We start from the raw sequence: 19,000 nt of genomic DNA, 5'->3' as shown, positions 1-19,000 counted from the left end.
TTGGCTCAGATTAAGAAACAAACGTGTGTGTCGGGAAGATAGCGCGTGCGCGCAACTGTGTGCGTTAATCCCACTCTGCTGCGGTCAGGTGATCCGGCGCTGAGCAGCTGTGCAGCCTCGGTATCGCTCACCATCAGACGACGGGAGCCACCGGCGCCGAGCACACGCGTTTTCTCGCCTGACGCAGACCTTCAGAAGCGGTGAAACGCTACCTTTAGGAGCGCTGTTTTAGTGACACGGCATGGGGGACCGAGTAGCTTTACTACTGCTGGTTGTAGCCGCTTCGGCTCTGGCTGTCGAGGTAAGAGAAAAGCTTTTTTATGCGAGAATTTGTAGCATTTTCCCTACCATATTGTTCCTGTCGGTGGAGTCAAGCGGGCTAGAGGCAGCGAAGAGAAGACCGGAAGTTGAGCTGTCGTACCTTCAAAGCTAAAGCTTAAAATTGTTTCGTATTAAGATTGAAAAAACGAGGGTATATAAGCACTACAGGTAAATTTATTGTCTCTGCCAACGAATCAACAGCAAATTGTCATATTTGACCTGTGAATCTGCTGCTAACACGGTGTGTTTGAATATAAATGCGCAGTTTGTTTGCCTATTGTTTTGTCTTGAAGGTTGTAACCGGAAGTTTAATTTAATACTCAAGCTAGCTTGAGCACTAAATTCTTGTGTATTCCCAAATCAGAGTCGACGCAAATATTTAGGACACTGTCGCGTATCCAGTGGACTATTTCTTTACTATTTCTCACTGCCCTTTAATAAACACCATATGAAGCAAAGGGTGTGTTTAACTTAAATCCCCTTGCTCCGTTTCTCTGGCAAACCCTCGCGTTAAGCTTGTGGTTTAATTTGATTTACCGAGTCTGTGACAAAGGGCAGAAGATCCGAAACCCTTCAGTTAAAGCTGCTGTCGATTTGTTCCCCCTTTTCGTTGCGTTAAACTGGGAAACTACTTGCTTTTAAGACGTTTCGACTCCGTTATATCTGACAGCCAGTTACACTGCGCAGATGGTTTGGGAATCAGCGCTAATTCAGCCTCCTTACACTAATCACCGCGAATAAACGTGAAGCGTATTGTCTCATTTTCCACATCCCGAGGGTTGATTTTCAGGTAGTGGGTGTGTTTTGTGAATGGGAATAAGTAAAGAAATGTTTGTCTCTCGTTAATAAAGGCTTGAGCTGACTCGGCTTTAAATAAAATGCAGAGAAAAGGTCGTGAACGTGTGAGTTTCAGTGGAAAACAAAAACGCTATAAACGCCCTCCGCGGATTACATGGTAGAGAATAGAGAAGTAAGATGGCGGCGGTGCACTGCAGCATTTATCGAGGGGAAACTGGGAAAGCCGACAGGAGCTTTGACTGGCATTGTTGCCTTTCAAGGCTTATTTTATTATTTTTAATCCATAGAGGGGAGTTTAACATGCTAACAGTCACACTGGTGATATATTTATCACGGAGCTGGGACCACATATAATCGCTGCTCATGCGTTTTTTTTTTTTAATTTATTGTAAAGAGCGTCTTTGCCAGGAACATGGCTTTGTGGCTGCAAAAATGCCTATTTTTTACACGCCATTCACTCAATCCTGTGCTGCTGGCGTGTGTGTAATGTCAGATTTCAGGCATCTTCAGTGTCTTGTTAAGAATAGTACCTGTCAGCAGTGTCATGACAGAATTACATTCTTTTATTTAAAAAAAAAATAAAATAAAAAATCCCCATCCAAATTGGGAAATCTTCAGTTATCCTAATGGGTAATTTCCATGTGGTTGTGAGAGAAATGACACTTTGCTGTAGCCACACCAATACTGAAAGCACAATTGTGGTTGAGGAGGCTTTAACAATTAGAGCTTGTATACATGATAAATCGATCAATAGTGCCAATGAACTATTAGCTCGGGTCCTTTTATCCATTAAGGGCCAGCGTTTGAGGTGAAATTAGGCAGCTGATCTTTGTTGTTTCCTGTAAGCATATGTTATAATCAGTGGACTTGGAATGAGGAGTTTGGCCCTCCCTTTAAGCAAAGCATTGGCTTTGTTGATAATCCAAAGCTGAGGGCAGTTCACACAGTCCCTGCCCTCTGAGTCCTTTATTTACATTAGAAACATCAAAAACACGAGCAAATGGGATTTTATTTCCAAAACAATATAAACAAGATAAGACTTGAAAATGAGATGTTGCAAGCTTTTTTTTTTATCTTGTTATGGCTTGCTTTTTGCCCCTCTTGATGACTGGCACATACAAACACTTCTAAACACTTAGCCCGAGGAAGCAGCCTTTTCCTTGACAGGACCCGCCCTGTAACACGCTGGCCGTGGTGTGGAGCGTGGGAGTTGGATGCCAGCCTTTGTCTATTTCCAAATCCTTGGGAAATGGCTCTCGGATGGGTGCTGGCAGCCTGTTTGTGTGCATACTGCAGTGTTTGAGCCCGGGGTGGACCAGCCCTCTCCCTTTATTAGCGAACCTTAATGCCATTATGCCTGTTGGCACTGCCAGTGCTTCGCTCTCTGGCACCTTCTCCGCTGCTCACACTGCAGTTTTGAGTTCTTTTGAAGGAGAAATCCACTTGACACTAATGTGTCCTCACTTGCTTAAAATTTTCTTATTTTCTGCTTTGTTGAGCTCACTTTCACCTGCATCACATCCACTTTTATTCCAGTTTGAAGCTCTTTTTTTTTTTGCAGAAGGCCTTTTTGACAGCCCTCAGAGAAGAGGGAGTTCATGCTTGAGTCAGTATCTCCAGCATATTTGTAGACAGAAAAGCAACTGTGGTGTGAGTTTTAACTCTTAAGAAATGTGCTTGATTGCTAGCTGTCAAACTGACCCGGTAGTGTCAGTGTAAATTCTGTTACTGACAGCAAAAACCTGTTGTTTTTTTTCAGCATCAGATGGCTCAGTAGTTGCATTTTTGTATGTTAATCTGCAGCTGAGACAATTTGTCCATTAATTGATTAGTCATTCCATAGAAAGCATCAACTGCTTGTAATTAATTAAGCAAAAACCTCTGTATACAGCCTCTTTTACAGCATCGTATTGATTTCTCACAAAGCTATTTGTTATTTGTATAGGAAAAAAGGATTACTCAATGAAATGAGTAACCCTTTAAATCAGTAGATTACTCACTAAGGAAAGTAATCATTATTTGCATCCATACTCAAATCAGCTGTTTAGAAGTTTATCGTTTCAAATGCTCGAGCTCTCAAATGATACATTAGCTCACTGCTAAATCGAGTGAGCAAAAGTCTGTTTGGATTTTTAAATTCTTTGAAATCATCAACAATCTTTTAAGCGAACTGCCAAACAATTTAATTTTTAAACCCATGAAAGTAATCATCACTGTGGTTATGTTGGGGGTTGTCAGGTTGTGCCTCTTTTCCTCGTGTCACTGTTTCTTTTTCCTCCCTTTGGTTATCTTGCTTTAATCCTGCCTCTCCTCCCAGCTGTGCTAATAGTTGATTATGAAAATTCCTGGTGCAAACAGCACATTGTCCGTCGTGGTTGAGTCAACAACGACAACGACACCGCAGCGCTCCCAGTTAATGCCCCACCCACCCCCACCCCCCCCGTCCCGTCCGCCTGTCCAGGAGAAAAGAATTCCTGACCTTCTGTTGTCTCTGTTGTCATGGTAAAATGGGATGACACCTATCTGCTTGCTGTCTTTTGGAGCATTGTGTCTGTGTCCCACCTAACACAACCTGAGACGACTCATAGGTCTTTTTTATTTCCTTTTCCAAGTAATGAGCTGTCCAAAGCAGTAAACTAGAACTAGAACGGTTTCACATCTACCAGAGCTGATCTACTGATACTGGTCACTTCCCATTGCGTCACAAATGGGTGCAATTTTCCTATTAGGGCCCTCACATGATGGTCCTCAGTCAATGGAGTAAAATGGCTAAAGTAATTACAGAGAAGCTCAGATTTTTGTTTTAGTTTAAAACATATAAACTGAGATGTGAAAAGAAGACACTGATTGTGCATGCGAGCACGATCGACCTCAGGAGTTGAATCAAAACTGAAACTTAGATACGTGTATAACAAGAAGATGACTGGTGCTGTAAATCTTTTGCTGCTGCTCATAATATGCATGAAATCAAAATGGCGCGTGCTGTCAGGTGGCTTGTGGTGCTGTGAAGTCCCCAATACTATTTTGCTGTAATTAGTTTTGCTACCCACTAAAAAGACATTTATAATTTAAACTATTTTGACCCCCTTCTTTCTTAACTCTGAGTTGCTAGAACATTTTTACCCCGTGAAGGTTCGATTTTGGGCCACAGCTCCATAGGACCCTGTTCATTCTGGAGTACCCACTGTGAAACCATGCATTTAACCACAGGTGCTCTCCTGCTTTGAAATGATCTGCCTGAACCTTATTCCTGTTACCTATATTTTTGGCTTCTTATTCTAGCGTGTTCCTCTCAAAAGCTGGACTCCCTCCTTTTCAAAGCATGGTAGGAATCCGGTAGTTCAGAGGCCAGTAGCGAGATAAAAGGCATGCTTTGTGCACTGCAGCTTGCCCTCTGAATGAGATATTGTGGATAACCACAGGCTTGATTAGATCTGATGGTTGGACTTCCTCTTCAGTCTGAACAGTAGGACTCTGCAACCTGAGTCTTAACCCCTGGCCACTGAGCAGGATCTGCAGGTGCAGGAGCTTCTACTAGTTTAAAAGTTTTTCCAGCTAGTTTAGAGTTTAGGATCGGGTCAAGAACCTGATTCACTGACTGTGAAGAAGACATAAATTGCCAAGTTGTAGAGGATGGCTTTTCCTGGTTTTCTTTTAAGTTAAAGGCTGGTTGTGTTAACCTGACAGCTTTTGATGAGTCTGTCGCACCACGCTGCCTTCATTTTCAAGACGTTATGTCTCACTAATGCAATTCTGCAAGTCAGTCCTCTGAAAAGCCTTCTCCTCATCTTCCTCCGCCTCCTTATGTCTGGCTTATAATTAGCTCTAATAGGTCAACATGTACTTTATTCTCAGGCTGTCTTCAGGGAACATTCTTCCTCCTCCCTTTTCTCATTTCAGAGCGAATCTCCCACTACACAGCAGCATCATTCATCACCATTCTACTGTTATTTCCATCTGTAAATATCAGCAGTGTGCCACGAAGACAAACTCTTCATTTCACCACTGCTGAGTAAGCAGCTGTCGGTACAAAATCTGAATAATAAGCTGAGAAACAAGTCACCCTGCCCTGCACAATCATTCAGCAGCTGCACACAGAACATCCAGCTTTTTCTTTGGGGGGGGGGGGGGGGGGGGGGGGGTGCAGCATTCACACCACATCGGAAAGCGTGTTCCTGCCGTTGCAAAGCTCCATCAGAAGTGTAACATCTCTGTTTGGGTGTGTTGTGTTGTATGGAACAGACTTTCCACTCAGATATGACCTACAGTGTAATAATCTGACCAAGGACGGCTTTAATCGTGGTTTTGGTCACACAAATGCAACAATATCAAAGTGGGATGGATGAGTCTGCATATTGACTGTGTGGTTTCACACTCATGTAACACATGGTGCTGCAGTCATTATGTTACTATATATGAATGGCTGCATCATCATCACGTATCGTGACTCAGACCCGACTCAGTGTGTTGACTGTCAACGGGCTGCCAAGCTTGGAATTTTGTAATGAACCAATGAGACTCCTCTAAGTTAACCTCAGTACACTGGGGAAATGGCAGTACAGCTAACCTTTTGGGGTGGGGGGGTGTCTTCGTGACAAGTATGGTTTTGCTATAAACTCGGGTTTATTAAACTAGAATGGAAATATCTCTGTCACCAGAGACATTTTAAGAGAGCAATGTGGCACTCAAAGATCCCTGATAATTCTGCAAAAGCAAAATGGGTGGTAGAAAAACAAGCTTTTTATGATCGTCTTTCTAAGGTGCTCTCTCTCTGTTTGCTGTCCTCTTTTCTTGTTCACTGCCCATGCAGTGCAAACACGTGCCTCGTGCCTGGTCTACATGCCTCACCGCCACAAACTCGACACATCATGGTTACATTTCAACTTAAAAAGTTAATGTTCTTCAACCATGAACTCGGCAAGGCACAGTCCAGAAACGGCATCTGCTTATGAGGCCGATATTCTCTTTGCTGATGCTAAATGCAGACATGTGCCAGATGCTGTTGACAGAAAGGTCAGAAAGCTTTCAAATGCACAAATTAAAAAAAAAAAAAAATTAAAGTAGATGGCAAAGACCACTGGTAGTGATAAAATATTAGATTTTTTTCCCCCTATGAACTGCTTTTCTGCATGCATCTTAAAAAAAAAAAAAAAAAAAAAAAAAAAAAAAATGACAAGGTATGCCCAAGCTTTCCATCATAAGCAATAGAAACTAATTCTTTAAAAGTAACTTCAAATATTTCCTGGAGCCACAAATGAGCTGGAGTTTCCATCATTCTCATTTTCAACTCTTCTTCTTTTTTCCATTAAACAAATGTAGACTAAGAAAGTGCTTTGCCTCAGTATGTGTCTGATTACTGCAGAGGTTGTGGGCTTTTTCTAAAATGGGGGGAATCTCAGATGGTAAAACACAAAACTTCCTAATGAAGGGTTTTTTTTGTTTGTTTCACCATCTTTGTCGACACATAAAAAGCCACAAGGTCCTTGTTTTTGAAGATTATATTTCATCACTTACAGAAATGATCTCATCCTCTCCTGTCTCGCTACCTCATGTCTCCGCTCATCGTCTTGGGTGTTCATGGTTGCCATAGCAGTACAGCACCCCCCCCCACCACCACCACCACCCCCACCCCCACCCCAGGTGCCTGGTATAATTAGGCCGTTCTGTGTTATTCCCGCTGTTCTCCTCACCCATTTCAACATTTCCATGAGAAGAATTTCACTCTTGCTTTTATTCTGAAAAATCTGTGTTATCTATAGGCTGTGTTACAGATATGCTTGCATGCCCTGGGACTGAGATGCACAGATCAGAGGGTTTATGAATCTAGTATTTCTTCCAAGTTGGGCGACACGCCATCAATTGTAGATGACAAGTGCTCTCGGAGTCCAACTGTGAAATTGGAACACTTGTTTCAAATGCCAGCCGTGTGTGTGTGTGTGAGATTTGTGTTGTGTATGAGTGCTGTGGAGATTTGCACCAGAAAGCGGACGGGAATTCTTGACAGTGTTGTGCTATTTCTGGATCTCTTTCCTGTTTGGACTCCATGATAGAAGTGGGCTTCCTCCATTTGTGCAGTAAACCGGACTGATGCAGAACAAGCCGTGTGTGTGTGTGTGTGTGTGTGTGTGTGTGTGTGTGTGTGTGTGTGTGTGTGTGTGTGTGTTTTGGCAGGGGGGGGCGACGGGAAACCACTAATTACAAAATCCAGATTCTCTGAAATGACAATGATGACTCATGAGTTGTTTTTGTAGCCATTTGAGATTTTAGAAACAGAATTTTCTCATCTTGCTAAGCTGAGCTTTTTGTCTAATTTAATGAGAGCATGAGGAAAATGTGACCACTGCATAATACTAATATATATATACACTGAAAATACTGGTGTGGTGCTTTGGTATTTCTGTCCCCTAGTTTATCTGCTTGTACTGTCTAGAGATGGCACATCATCAGGACCCCAGGGTCCTCACTAGCACTGATAAAAGATTACATCATCTCAGTCATCCATAAAATATTTCTTGTGTAGTTGTAAACATGGTTATTAGGCTTCAGGATTCATTTCAGCATTGTCTGAATGGAATCTGGCATTTTGAGGGGCGGGAGTGTAATTTGACCTCTTCTCAAATTGATATACCAGCTAAACATTGGGAACAGTTGGGGATACTGTTACTGGTCTTTCTGCAAATAAGATATTTGCTTTTGGCTGTGATATTTATTTGTTGTCTCATCAATTTCACTTCAAATATGGTGTTAAGAGCTGAAAGACCTTTGTAATTTCTTTGTTTTCCCCAGGTGCAAAGCAAACGACAACAAATTAAGCAAAGAAACACTAAATATCAGTATTGACATCAGCTTACTGCCAAAATATTTCAGCAGCCTTCCCTACAAATTGATGGTAATGAATGCATTAGGAAATGCGATTTCCATGGGTGGCACAGTGGTGGTGGTGGCTAGAATTGTCGTCTCACAGCAGGTTCAAATCCTGGTCGCAGCCTTTCTCAGTGGAGTTTGCATGTTCTCCCTGTGCTGTAGATTCTGAGTTCTCCAGCTTCCTCCCACAGTCCAAAGACATGCATGTTAAGTTAATGGATGATTCTAAATTGGCTGTAGGTACGAAGTAGATCAAGTGCTGAACGTATAAGGCTCTTTATGAATGTATGGTTAAAAGTGTAAGAGCCTTAGTGTAAAGCTCTTTGAGTGGTCATTAAGACTAGAAAGGCACTATATAATTGCTGCTCCATTTCCATGGGGATCAAATGGGAGTTGTAATTGGAGAAGGAAAATTCTGTTTTTTCCTTCGGCCCATGTGTCATCACAGGGCTGTAATTGGGTGAGAGGTGTTGGTTGGTTGGTTTTGTGACGCTGGGCACTGACAAAAGATGTCATGAAGCAGAAAAGATGGAAAGTGTATTTCAGGTGATTAAAGTCAAGCACCTTCAGAAATGTTTGCCCACAAAATTAAACATTTTAATTACAGGAAGATGTAAAAATTTTTCCACCTGCAAAGTAACATTTCACAGAAATATTTAATATCTTGGTGCGTTCAGTTATTGCTAAAGTGACCCTTGGTAAGGGTGAGATTAAAAAAACAGATTTTGGCCATTTCAGATCTAAGTTTATAAAGTAATCACTGTGTTTGTGTGTCTGTGTGCATAAGCGATCGGAGCCCCATCTGTTTATGTTGACGTGTCGCTGCAAAGTGACTCCCGCCTGAATACTATTGAGGTCACGGCCAGTTTACCAGGCCGGTACTGAACAAGCCAGTCATTGCAACGGCTACGTTTACCACCCAAAAAAAAAAAAACATGCATGCCAAGCAATATGCAGGTTGCACATAAACCAACCCACTTCCTTACAAAGCAGAGTACCCCGATGATGAAATTCCTGCTCCCTGGTGACTTGGATAATGGTGTTGCCTCAGGTTGCCACAGCCAGAGGGAGGTTGTGACAGGCGCTTCCCTAGGGTCGAGAGCAGACTCTGTGTCCATGGTGATTATAACTAAGGAAACCAAGAGTCCTTCCATCACATCTAGACAAATTAAGTGAACAGAAGTCAGATCAGTGTTTCTTACACACTTCTTAATCAGATTTTAAACAGATTTGTCTGAGATGCTAATTCCTGAGGAAACCCCCCCACCCCGGAGACGCAGCTTAATCGCACTGAATATGAATGAAGATAATTCTTCAAACAAACTTGAATTCTCCTCTCAGACTATATGCAAGCTTTTGAACATGAGGACTGTAGGATGAGCTGTGAGTAAAAACAGGATATGACATGCACATGAAGAGAACATACCAGGAACACCAACTGGGTGTGGTTGGGAAGGTCATCAACAAAGACAGACACGCTTAAAAGGAATTAGTCATGAGTGTTGATCTGAGGAGTCATTTCGTTGTGTCAGTTTGTCCTTTAAGGAGAAATCAGTAAGGAAATCAATATTTATCCCAGACTGATTTAGATCTATTGATTTTTAAGGAAAAGCTTGAATGAGCGTGATGTGCTATTGTTGAGGTGCTCAGGTTTCATTATAACCTGATTTTTTTTTTTTTTTTTTTTTTTTTTTTTTTTTTTTTTTTTTTTTAGCTCCATATATCCGACCTGAAGCTGTTGGAGGATGAGATAAGCAATTTAAAAAAAAAAAATCTTTCTTTTACCTATTTAGACCAGCGCTTCCGTCCTGCCTCAACAGTGTTTATTTAATTTTTAGATCTACTCTGTAATTGAATTTCTGGCCTGACAGAGTGTGAGGGGAAGGGAAGCGGGCCCGCCCTCTAATTAGCGACACACTCTATCCACTAGATCTGCTTCCCAAACATCAGGCACAGATAATGTTACATACACGCCAAGATGGTGGGATGGCATTTCACACGCACTGAAGGTCCGGTCAGAGATGATCTGAGGGCTTTGGATAACAGTGACGCCGGCATGCACGTACTGCAGCGTTTCCGTTACCTCGCCAGCCTTATTTAATCCAGCCACCGCAAGTAAACAAAATCCCACCGCGATGCATCTTGTAAAGACGCCACAGACAGCAGGCTTCTGCTTGATTCCACCGCATCTGATTGATTAATGACTGGAAGGAAAGCAATCTAAGTTCGTAGTGTATCACACAGCATCTAATCTGAATCATAAATGCTGAAAGCCTCCGAGGTTAACACAGTAAAGTCATTATTTGCATTGTGATAAGCTGCCGTTTCTTGTGTATCTAAGTAATTGTTAACCATCTCTAAACATGGACCGGTTGGCATTATCATTTGTCTGTGGTACAGTATGTCCCAGCCTGGACAATAACGCCTTGTTTTGTTAGCTTCTACCCTGGACACAGAAAACCAAAGATGCCTGTAATAGATGTGTCCCAGAGAGAGAGAGAGAGAGAGTGTGTGTGTGTGTGTGTGTTGTAGGAGCTACACACACACATGCATCTTGCACTCCAGGGTGTCTCCCCCTGCAGGGAGAGCTGATCTAACACACCCTCCCCACCACCACCACCTTCACCCAACTCCCTGTGGCAGGCCTGGGCCACACAGATAAGACTGCACAATTAATAGCGCTTCAGGACCGGCGCCCATAGGGGACACTTCAAAGATTGTGTATGTGTGTGTGCCTTTGGTGCGCTGGAATACATTAAACTGTTTCTCTGCTTCTATGTGAGAGAAAATTGATTTATTTGCATTTTGTATACTTGTGATGTAATATTCCTTTCTCTGACACCAAAGGGGTAATAAACTTGTCCCTGCTTTTCTCCGCTATTAATGCAGATAATCACATCAGTGAATGCAGCAGTCACAAGCGGCTCTGAGAGGGAAACGGTTATGTAGTTTGCCATAAATTGGAAGAAGAGTTATGTTTTTGAGTCCCACGTGTGGAGTGACGTGCAGCGGCATAGATCGCTGGGCATGCTCACTCCTCTGAGACTCGATGAGCAGATAGAGTTTCCACCTAATTTGTGTTTTCTGTCAAGGTCAAGCTAACCAATTCAAAGGCACATTTTTTCCTTCTTTTTGGCATCATGTGCAGTAACCTTGTGTTCTAGAAAATATTTTGGTCATTTGGAACTTGGTTACAATATGACGGGAAAAAACACACAACACTCAAGGTGATTTTATTTACATTAACATTTTCTTAGGGTTCAGAATAGCCCTTTGGGAAGTGAATATGCACATGCATACAGAAAATCACGAGTGGCTTAGTTTCTTGTAAGGAAGTAGCATTATTTTCAAATAAAGTTTAAAAGTGGGACTGTTTTCTGTTCAAAATTTACATTTGTCTGTATAATATAAATTATATAATGGTCATTTCAGACAGATTGAAGAATTATACAACAGTTAAAGAATCATTCAAAAAGTTTAAAAGTATCACTGGGCTCTGGAAATATATATATATTCATTGGAATAAAGAGCTGCATGTAATCTCTGAATGCAGATGGGACACTTGGAGGCAAGATGATACCGAGGGGGAAAAAACTAATAGCTGCTTTAAGGTTTGACATGTTGTGTGTTTAGTGATGCTCTTCTGCATACTTGCTTGTAACAGGTGATTATTTGAGTTACTCACGCCTTCCTATCAGCTCAAAGCAATCTGGCTATTCTCCTCTGACCTCAGCGAGGCATTTTCTCTGGGTGAAAATGCTTTGGATAGTTTCTGGATATTTTCTTTTAGAGATGGCTGTGTGGGGAAAATCCCAGTATATCAGCAGTGTGTGAAATACTCGGCCATGCCACATTGAAAGGAACTTAAATCGCATTTCTTCCCCATTCTGATGCCCGGTTTAACTGCAGCAGTTCCTCTTAACTGTGTCTTCATACATAAAAGCATTGAGTTGCTGCTGTGTGATTGGATATTTGTGAATGAATCACAAGATAAGACTTAAATGCCTATTTTTGTCTTTAAAAAAAAAAAAAAGTCTGGTTAATCAGTTAATTTTAATGATACATTTTCTGTTGCTTAATAAAATGATTAATCAATAATTTGTTTTACTCCTAATCTAGCTGCTGATCTGCAAGCCCAAAGTGGGTGCACCCACTTAAAAAAAAAAAAAAAAAAAAAAAAGAGCGTGACCCAATGAATTATCCTCCAGAACATTATTATTATCCAGAACATTTGACAGTCTCATGATGATGAAGCAAAGATGCATGTCTCTAAGATTTGTCAGATGTGATGGAAACGCTCCCATCTGTGATTTTTACATCATGGCGTGACAGAAATGTGGGGCGGTTCATGTGAAGCGCTGCGTTGATCTTGTCACTCTCATCAGAGCCCTCCGTGGGGTAGCGAACCACTCTAGTGAATTGCAGTAGGAATAATCTCACTTTAATCGCTATACTACTATAAACTTGTATGTTATTGCATTATTACATTATTAGATTTTTTTTTTTTTGCTTGTCTTTTTTTTTTTTAGTGCTTCTTTCTTTCATGTACCTGCTGGAGGGGGAATGAATTCCATTTTATATTCAGATTATTATGCTGATCTCTAATGCTTTTTATGGCTGTAACAACCTGGACACAGACTATACACGACTTAAAGTTGCAGGCCTGGCAGCTTAGGTTTATGTTTTCCTGACTTGATTGCAGTCATTTTTGGAGGTTTTGTTGCAAGTGGCACACAAGATGATTTCTTCGTCTTTTTGGTGGAATTTGTTACGCCCCCCTAAACTGGAGCTCTTGACTTTCTTGCTCTCATTTTTTATCAAACAATAGACTTCTTTCATCAGCTAATGTGATTAATAAAAGCAGCCCAAAGCTGAAAAGCTTTTTTTTTTTTCTTTTTGATGGATCACTACTTTAGTTGCATCACTTTTCAGGGGGAAACGGCATACCAAGCAGTATGTGACTGGGTTTTCTGCTGAGTTTCACTGAACTATCTTCACAGGGTCAGTCTCATATAGCATCAGCCTCCTTTCCCCTGACTTATTCCCTGTCCTCGCCGTGATGGCTATCATGCCAGATTGAGACCAAAGGGGGATATTTCTCCTGCCCGTGCTGGCGTTCTAATCCTCAGTGCCCAGATTACTGCTCCCTCCCCTCCCTGCCAGTCTGACCGGCTGGCACACTGGCAGGACTGTGAGCCAGAGCTGAGATGGGATAAAGACAGAGCGAGTGAAGGAGATGAGAGAAGCCTGGTCTCTGCTCCTGTAATGTGCAACACTTTGTTGCTGATGTGTGTCACCATTTGTCAGGCTGCCTTTTATTGAGTCCATCTGTTGCCTGCCAGGGGTAGAGTCTAGCTTACCAAGTTGGCACTGGAACCAGAAGACGACAAAAAAATGGCCTTTTTATTCAGCCACTCTTTCTTTTAGAGAGGATTTGTAAACTGGAAAATGTGCGCAAGTCGTTATTTATGGAGGTGTTAGATTTAGAATGAGAAATTCAGTGTTTTTTCCATCTTTTTTTTTCCTCCTTTCATCTTCTAAGCTGCCTTTTCCTGACACCACAGCTTCCCATCTTATCATCTGTCTCTGGCCGTTCATCCCCGCATCCTTTCAGTTTTACTAAGTGCTTGACCTTCTGCTTGAGCCTGAAGGCTTATTGTCCAATTCATCTGCTCTCCCATTTCTCCCCGTCTCTCGGCATTGTGGTTATTGTTCTTTCTTGCACTTCCTTCTCTCTCTCTCCTGCCTCCGCCATCATCCTGGGAGTCTGATTTATAAGCTTGCTGCGAAGCCTTGGCCAACAACCCGCTTCCCCTCCTCCTCCATCAACAGAAGACAGAGTGGTGGAGTTATTGCAGTGGCAAAGGGGAGAGAGAAGGGAGTGTGATTGGCTGGGATATGATTTGCCAGCCAAAGGTGTACTACACACAGAATTTGAATGTCAGCAAGCAGTTGGCAGTGATTTGCCTACCTATGCCCCAAAGTAGAGAGGAAGTTGGCTTTTCTTTCAATAAGCGGTAGAGTAAGGCCCAGAGGGTGGACAGATAAGGTCAAAATGGAACTGGGCACCCAGGGAGTGAGTTAATTAAAAGATAGTACATATGCACCACTTTTCCTTGAGGAAAGTTTCCATTCTTGCTTTGCCCTGGGTTTTGCTGTTAGTGAACACGGTGGATTGCGATCTGTGTCTTATGGCTTACAGATGGCAGTGTGGGAATCGAGCAGCAGACCCTTAAATAACCCTGGGTGGTGCAGATGGCTTAGTGTCAAGACCAAGTGTTAAATGTCATTTGTGGGAGCTCAGGAAGACTAACGGGGGGATTTTACACCCTACTTTGTGGGATTTTTTTTTTTTTATTTCTACATGTTGACCCTTATGTTGATGAGTGGGGGATGTGAACTTTAAAGGTGTGCACATTTGACCCATGGCAGTGTAACCTGATCCTGGTGTGTGTGGTGTTTTTGCAGTCATTTCACTGAGATAAATGGCTGAAACATTTACTTCAGTGACTCATTACACTGTTTTCATTCATTTAGTTCCTGTTTTCATAGAGGGGCCTCGGCATTAGCATTTTGGAGACAGAAGTGACCATATATGGACCATAGACCAGTATAAAATATGGACATAGCTTCTGAGTCGGGAAAAATGAAGTGCAAAGTGCCTTAAATGTGCATTCTCTCTGAACGCCACCAGATGGCGATAGCTGTGGTTGCAAAAAGACTTCCGGTCCTATAGAAGTCTATGGGAAAACAGCTTTCTGACTTAACCAATGTCAACAGTTTCCTGTTGGGTTTATAGACTCACTCATTTTGGGTCACCTTGAATTAATCCCACCTTCCTCGTCACATCCGATTAGTTTGCAACCAAGATAGCGACAGTGGAAATGCTCATCTCAAGGCCTTAAAACATGACTTCTGAAACCAGTGGGTGACTTCACGGCAGCCACATCCATCTCTTATAACATCCATGATTCAGACAAGTGTTAAATTATCAGCTAGTGCTAGCAAGCTTGATTACCAAGGAGCATCCGTGGACTCCAGACGCTCGTGGACGCTGCCACTAAACACATCTTGGACCATCTGTTAGTGTCATTAACTACACACATAGTCATGACGTTCACCAGAATGGTGCGTTAAATAACAATGCTTAAATTACCAGCATCACGAATACGGTTGACTTCAGTGACCCAAATTATCTGAGGCAAACCCGGCAGATAGCTAACAGTTATCGTCTTTATCTGCATCCACCTGTTAGCCAAAATGGCCAAGTGTCTAATTGTACCATATTTCACACACCATAAAGGCGGGATAAGGTTTGGAGACCAAAATTTATTTTTGCTGTCAAGTTGGTTATTGCAACATGGAAATCTGTCTCAAGTGGACACTTGATGAACTGCAGTTTTTTTTGGCTCTTCCATATTGGCTGACGTTTTCAGTTTCAGGGTTAGCATTTGCCATGGCAGGCTTCATTACATATGTAAATGTATGATTTAAATTGTATACTGGCATGTGGTCAGGGGTTAGGTGAGGAAAATGGCTAAATCTTATTCATATGAAGGTATAAATGATAAATGTTATCTTAACTGGTGGGCTGAATATCAGCTCCACAGGTAAAACGGTCTTAAGTATAATCATTTTTGTGGTTAGGGATATTTTTTTTAACTTTAAAGTTTTCATAGTATTTTTATGTGTAAAAACTGTATGCTAATAAGATGCATTATTTAACCTAACCTCACCTCAGTGTCCTGTAAGCAACAATACTAACGTACAAATACATATATTTTAAAAGATTATTCATTATTAAGTGATTAAAATGGGTAAGTCTGTTGCAAAAATGCTTTATAATCTTTGATCAAGCTATACGCTTCTGGTTAATCCTGCTTCTTTACACTGTAACTGCATTAACTGAAATAAAAAAGCTGCAGATAAATATTAAAAAAAGTATCAAATTAGTTTTTCCAGTGAATGCTTTCTTTGAGCGCTGCTTTAGTGTCAAATCTGTAATTGAGACCAACCAGGATACATGACGGCCTTGATATGGTTTTGCTGGATGGGTGTAGAGCCAAACACATGCTCATTTGATCATATTTGGCAGACTTATTTAGTATTGCTAGCACCTGCTGTATAAAAAGGTTTGAGATTTCTTTTAATGATACAGCTTTAAAAAAAAAAAAATGACAGCTCCGTACCTTTCAGGTGGTTTTTACGAGCTTCGCAGCAGTAGCACTCAGCTGCATTACAGTTTACAGGTTGATTTTTATTTATTTATTTTTTTATTGCGTTCACCTCATGGTTGTGTACCTGGCAAGCTCGCTGTTCTGCTTTGCGTGGCTGTTCAGAGCGCCATCAGGTGAAAATAGAAAATGAAGTAACGGGTCCAGAGAGTGCTGCCATCTTCTCCTTCTGCCAAGTGTATAAATACAATATTTGTGTAAATGGGACATAATGAAAGCTGATAAAGCTCATCTTTGCGCCAATATCCCGGGTACTCGCCCGCTAAATCGATCCAAAGGTTTGAGTTTTCGGCTTTAAATTGAATCCAAATTGATGGCCCACCAGCTATTCTCATATTGGAAGAGGACTTTATGCCCCTGGCTGCTTGGAGAGAATCAAGTCTGGAGGAAAAAAATATGCTATCCATCACACAAAACAACATTTGTTTGCCTGCCAGTCCCTTCAAAACCATTAACAAGATTAGGGAGCACACAATGGCAACAGGCCCTCTCCCCGCTCCCTCTGTCTACCCCCCCTCCTGTATTCCCTCTCATTTTGTTCTAGCTCATTTGCCAGTACAATGCAGACATTCAGAGGTTTGTCAGCACCTCCTCTCCTAGGGGAGCTCCAGGACAAAACCTCCTTATGCAGGCAGGCAGCAGAGGCGCGCACACACATAAGGAGAGGCACAAATCAACACGCAGGAGTGTAAATTAACACCAAAAATTAATACATTTCATGCCACAGGCGGGCTTTTTCTCTTACATGCACGCACTCCCCGTGCCTCCAGCCAACTTGTTCCCAGAGAAATAAACCAAAAACAAATCAACAGAGGGTTATATAAACACGATACTGTCCTGGAAAAAAGCAAAAACACAAGCAGAGCTGTACCCTATTCATGGGTATAGCACAGGGCAGTCGAGTGGGTGTGTGCGCTTGTGCCTGAGCATCATAGACAAGAGGGTGTATTGAATTGCTCCAGGCCTGTTGTCTGAGGTAATTTATTCTTGTAAAGGTATTGATTTTATTTTTTTTCCCCTTCCCCCAAGTCCGTCATTTTTGTTTCACTTATCTAGATCTATTTTTTTCCATCCCCTTTTTTTCCCAGCGAGCTCTTTCTGAACAGTAAACAATACTGCAGTAAGTGTTTGATTGCACTGTTGGGCGTTTTTATGACCACAAACCAAAATGTTTGAAAGCTGATGAAGAAAAAACTTGCTCCAGCTCTTATCTTTGCCCCCCCCCCCGCCCGTTTCACACTTCTCATCTTCAACCAGCTCGCCTCATCGTACTTTTCATCTAACACACTAATCGCCTCTCCTCTCCCCGACCCTCTTCTATCTGAGTAATAAAATTTAATTGCATCCGTCTTGCATTTTTCAGAGCAAGTGCTCAAGGAGTTTAACGCGAATGGTATATCTCATTAAATCTCTCTCCTACTCTCATCTGTTTCCCCCCCCTCTACCCCCACCCTTAGGTGCCTACGGATGTAGATGTTTCCATGGGCCTGTTGGCAGAGCCCCAGGTGGCCATGTTTTGCGGTAAACTCAACATGCACATCAACGTTCAGAGTGGCAAGTGGGAGCCGGACCCCTCGGGCACGAAGAGCTGCATCGGTACCAAGGAGGGCATCCTGCAATACTGCCAGGAGGTAAAGTGTGTGTACGTGTGTGTGTGTGTGTCTTTGGGGGTGGGGCCTGACTTAATTTTGCAATTGTTTATTTCTCTTGGGGGATTTAATTCTGTTTTTGCACGATCCTATTAATCCACCCTTTAAAACTGATGTGAATCTGTATTGTTTCAATGGTAGTAAAACACCTGAATCCCAATTAGAGACGGGGGGGGGGGTGTATGCAGGGTAGTGCTGGAAAATGATGTGTGATATGGGGAAAACTGTAATGACCCGGTGGTTATTTTGTTTTGAGTGAGTCTAGATGATAAATTTTAAAGTCGTGACATTGTTTTTTATATTTTTGGGTTGGGACATTTTAGTAGACTTTAGCCATTAAGCTGACACGCTGAGCTAACTGCAGCAATTGAGCAGGTAGTGTGGACTATTAAAAGCAAATATGTCTGAAAAATGCCCCCCCCGAGGAGAAATGTGAGTGTTGAACACTCACACCTAAGGAACACCAAAAAAATAGAGGGAATTATGGGATGTTAAGAGGCGAGGGTATTTGTTGTTGTTGGTGCACAGAGAAGTCTGCCACGAGTGGGCTGCACAGTCGGCAAGCAGATTTGTTTTTAGTCACCAAAATCCCCAATTTGGCAGGATGACACAATGCCAAAACTCAGCTCAGTAAACAAGCTGCTTAAGTCCATGTGACTTGGCTTGTAATTAGGCAGCGTAAAAGTAAACTAACCAAAAGTTTAATGTAAGACATTGAAGTTTGTTTTTTTCTTTTTTTTTTGCCATTCAGCCTAAGAAAACTGAACACACCATTCTGACTGAGACTGTTATATTTCAGTTTGGCTTTTTGCAGCTACAAACTGCAGTTTTTCTTCTGGGAATATTACAAGTCTCACTTATCAGTGTGTGAATAATCTACAATAAAAGCCATTCATCTGATAAAAGGAGGTGAGCTCTCTGGAGAAAAAACATTTACAGCATGCTCAAGGAAAATAAATTCACCCCTCCTGTTGTTACCACTGATAACAAATCTACTGATAAGAAACAAATGCTTACCAAATCCCAGCTTTGTGCACAGTTTGAACTACGGATATTAAATATATATTTATTTTTAAAAAAGGGAAAGCTTGAGAACTTTCTCTCGTAAGCTGAGCAGAAAACAATCGCTTGTCT

General features: G+C 41.8%; 1 protein-coding gene across 5 annotated transcripts in view; it reads left to right on the top strand.

The window, feature by feature from the left end:
* The first annotated feature begins 125 nt into the window (after positions 1–125).
* The window catches only part of appa (amyloid beta (A4) precursor protein a), a 35,293-nt gene continuing 16,418 nt past the window's right edge, over positions 126–19,000 (top strand). For 3 of the 5 annotated variants that reach the window (XM_030744778.1, XM_030744760.1, XM_030744752.1), the window contains exons 1-2: positions 126–301; positions 17,675–17,848. In XM_030744778.1, coding sequence (XP_030600638.1) covers positions 242–301; positions 17,675–17,848 — 234 coding nt within the window. In that variant the 5' untranslated portion in view covers positions 126–241. The remainder of the gene's footprint in view (positions 302–17,674; positions 17,849–19,000) is intronic. The other 2 variants (XM_030744786.1, XM_030744769.1) reach the window with 1 other exon arrangement.

This window comes from Archocentrus centrarchus, chromosome 2, assembly GCF_007364275.1.
Source record: "Archocentrus centrarchus isolate MPI-CPG fArcCen1 chromosome 2, fArcCen1, whole genome shotgun sequence".
Classification (NCBI taxonomy): domain Eukaryota; kingdom Metazoa; phylum Chordata; class Actinopteri; order Cichliformes; family Cichlidae; genus Archocentrus; species Archocentrus centrarchus.
This window is presented reverse-complemented; position numbering and strand designations above follow the sequence as displayed.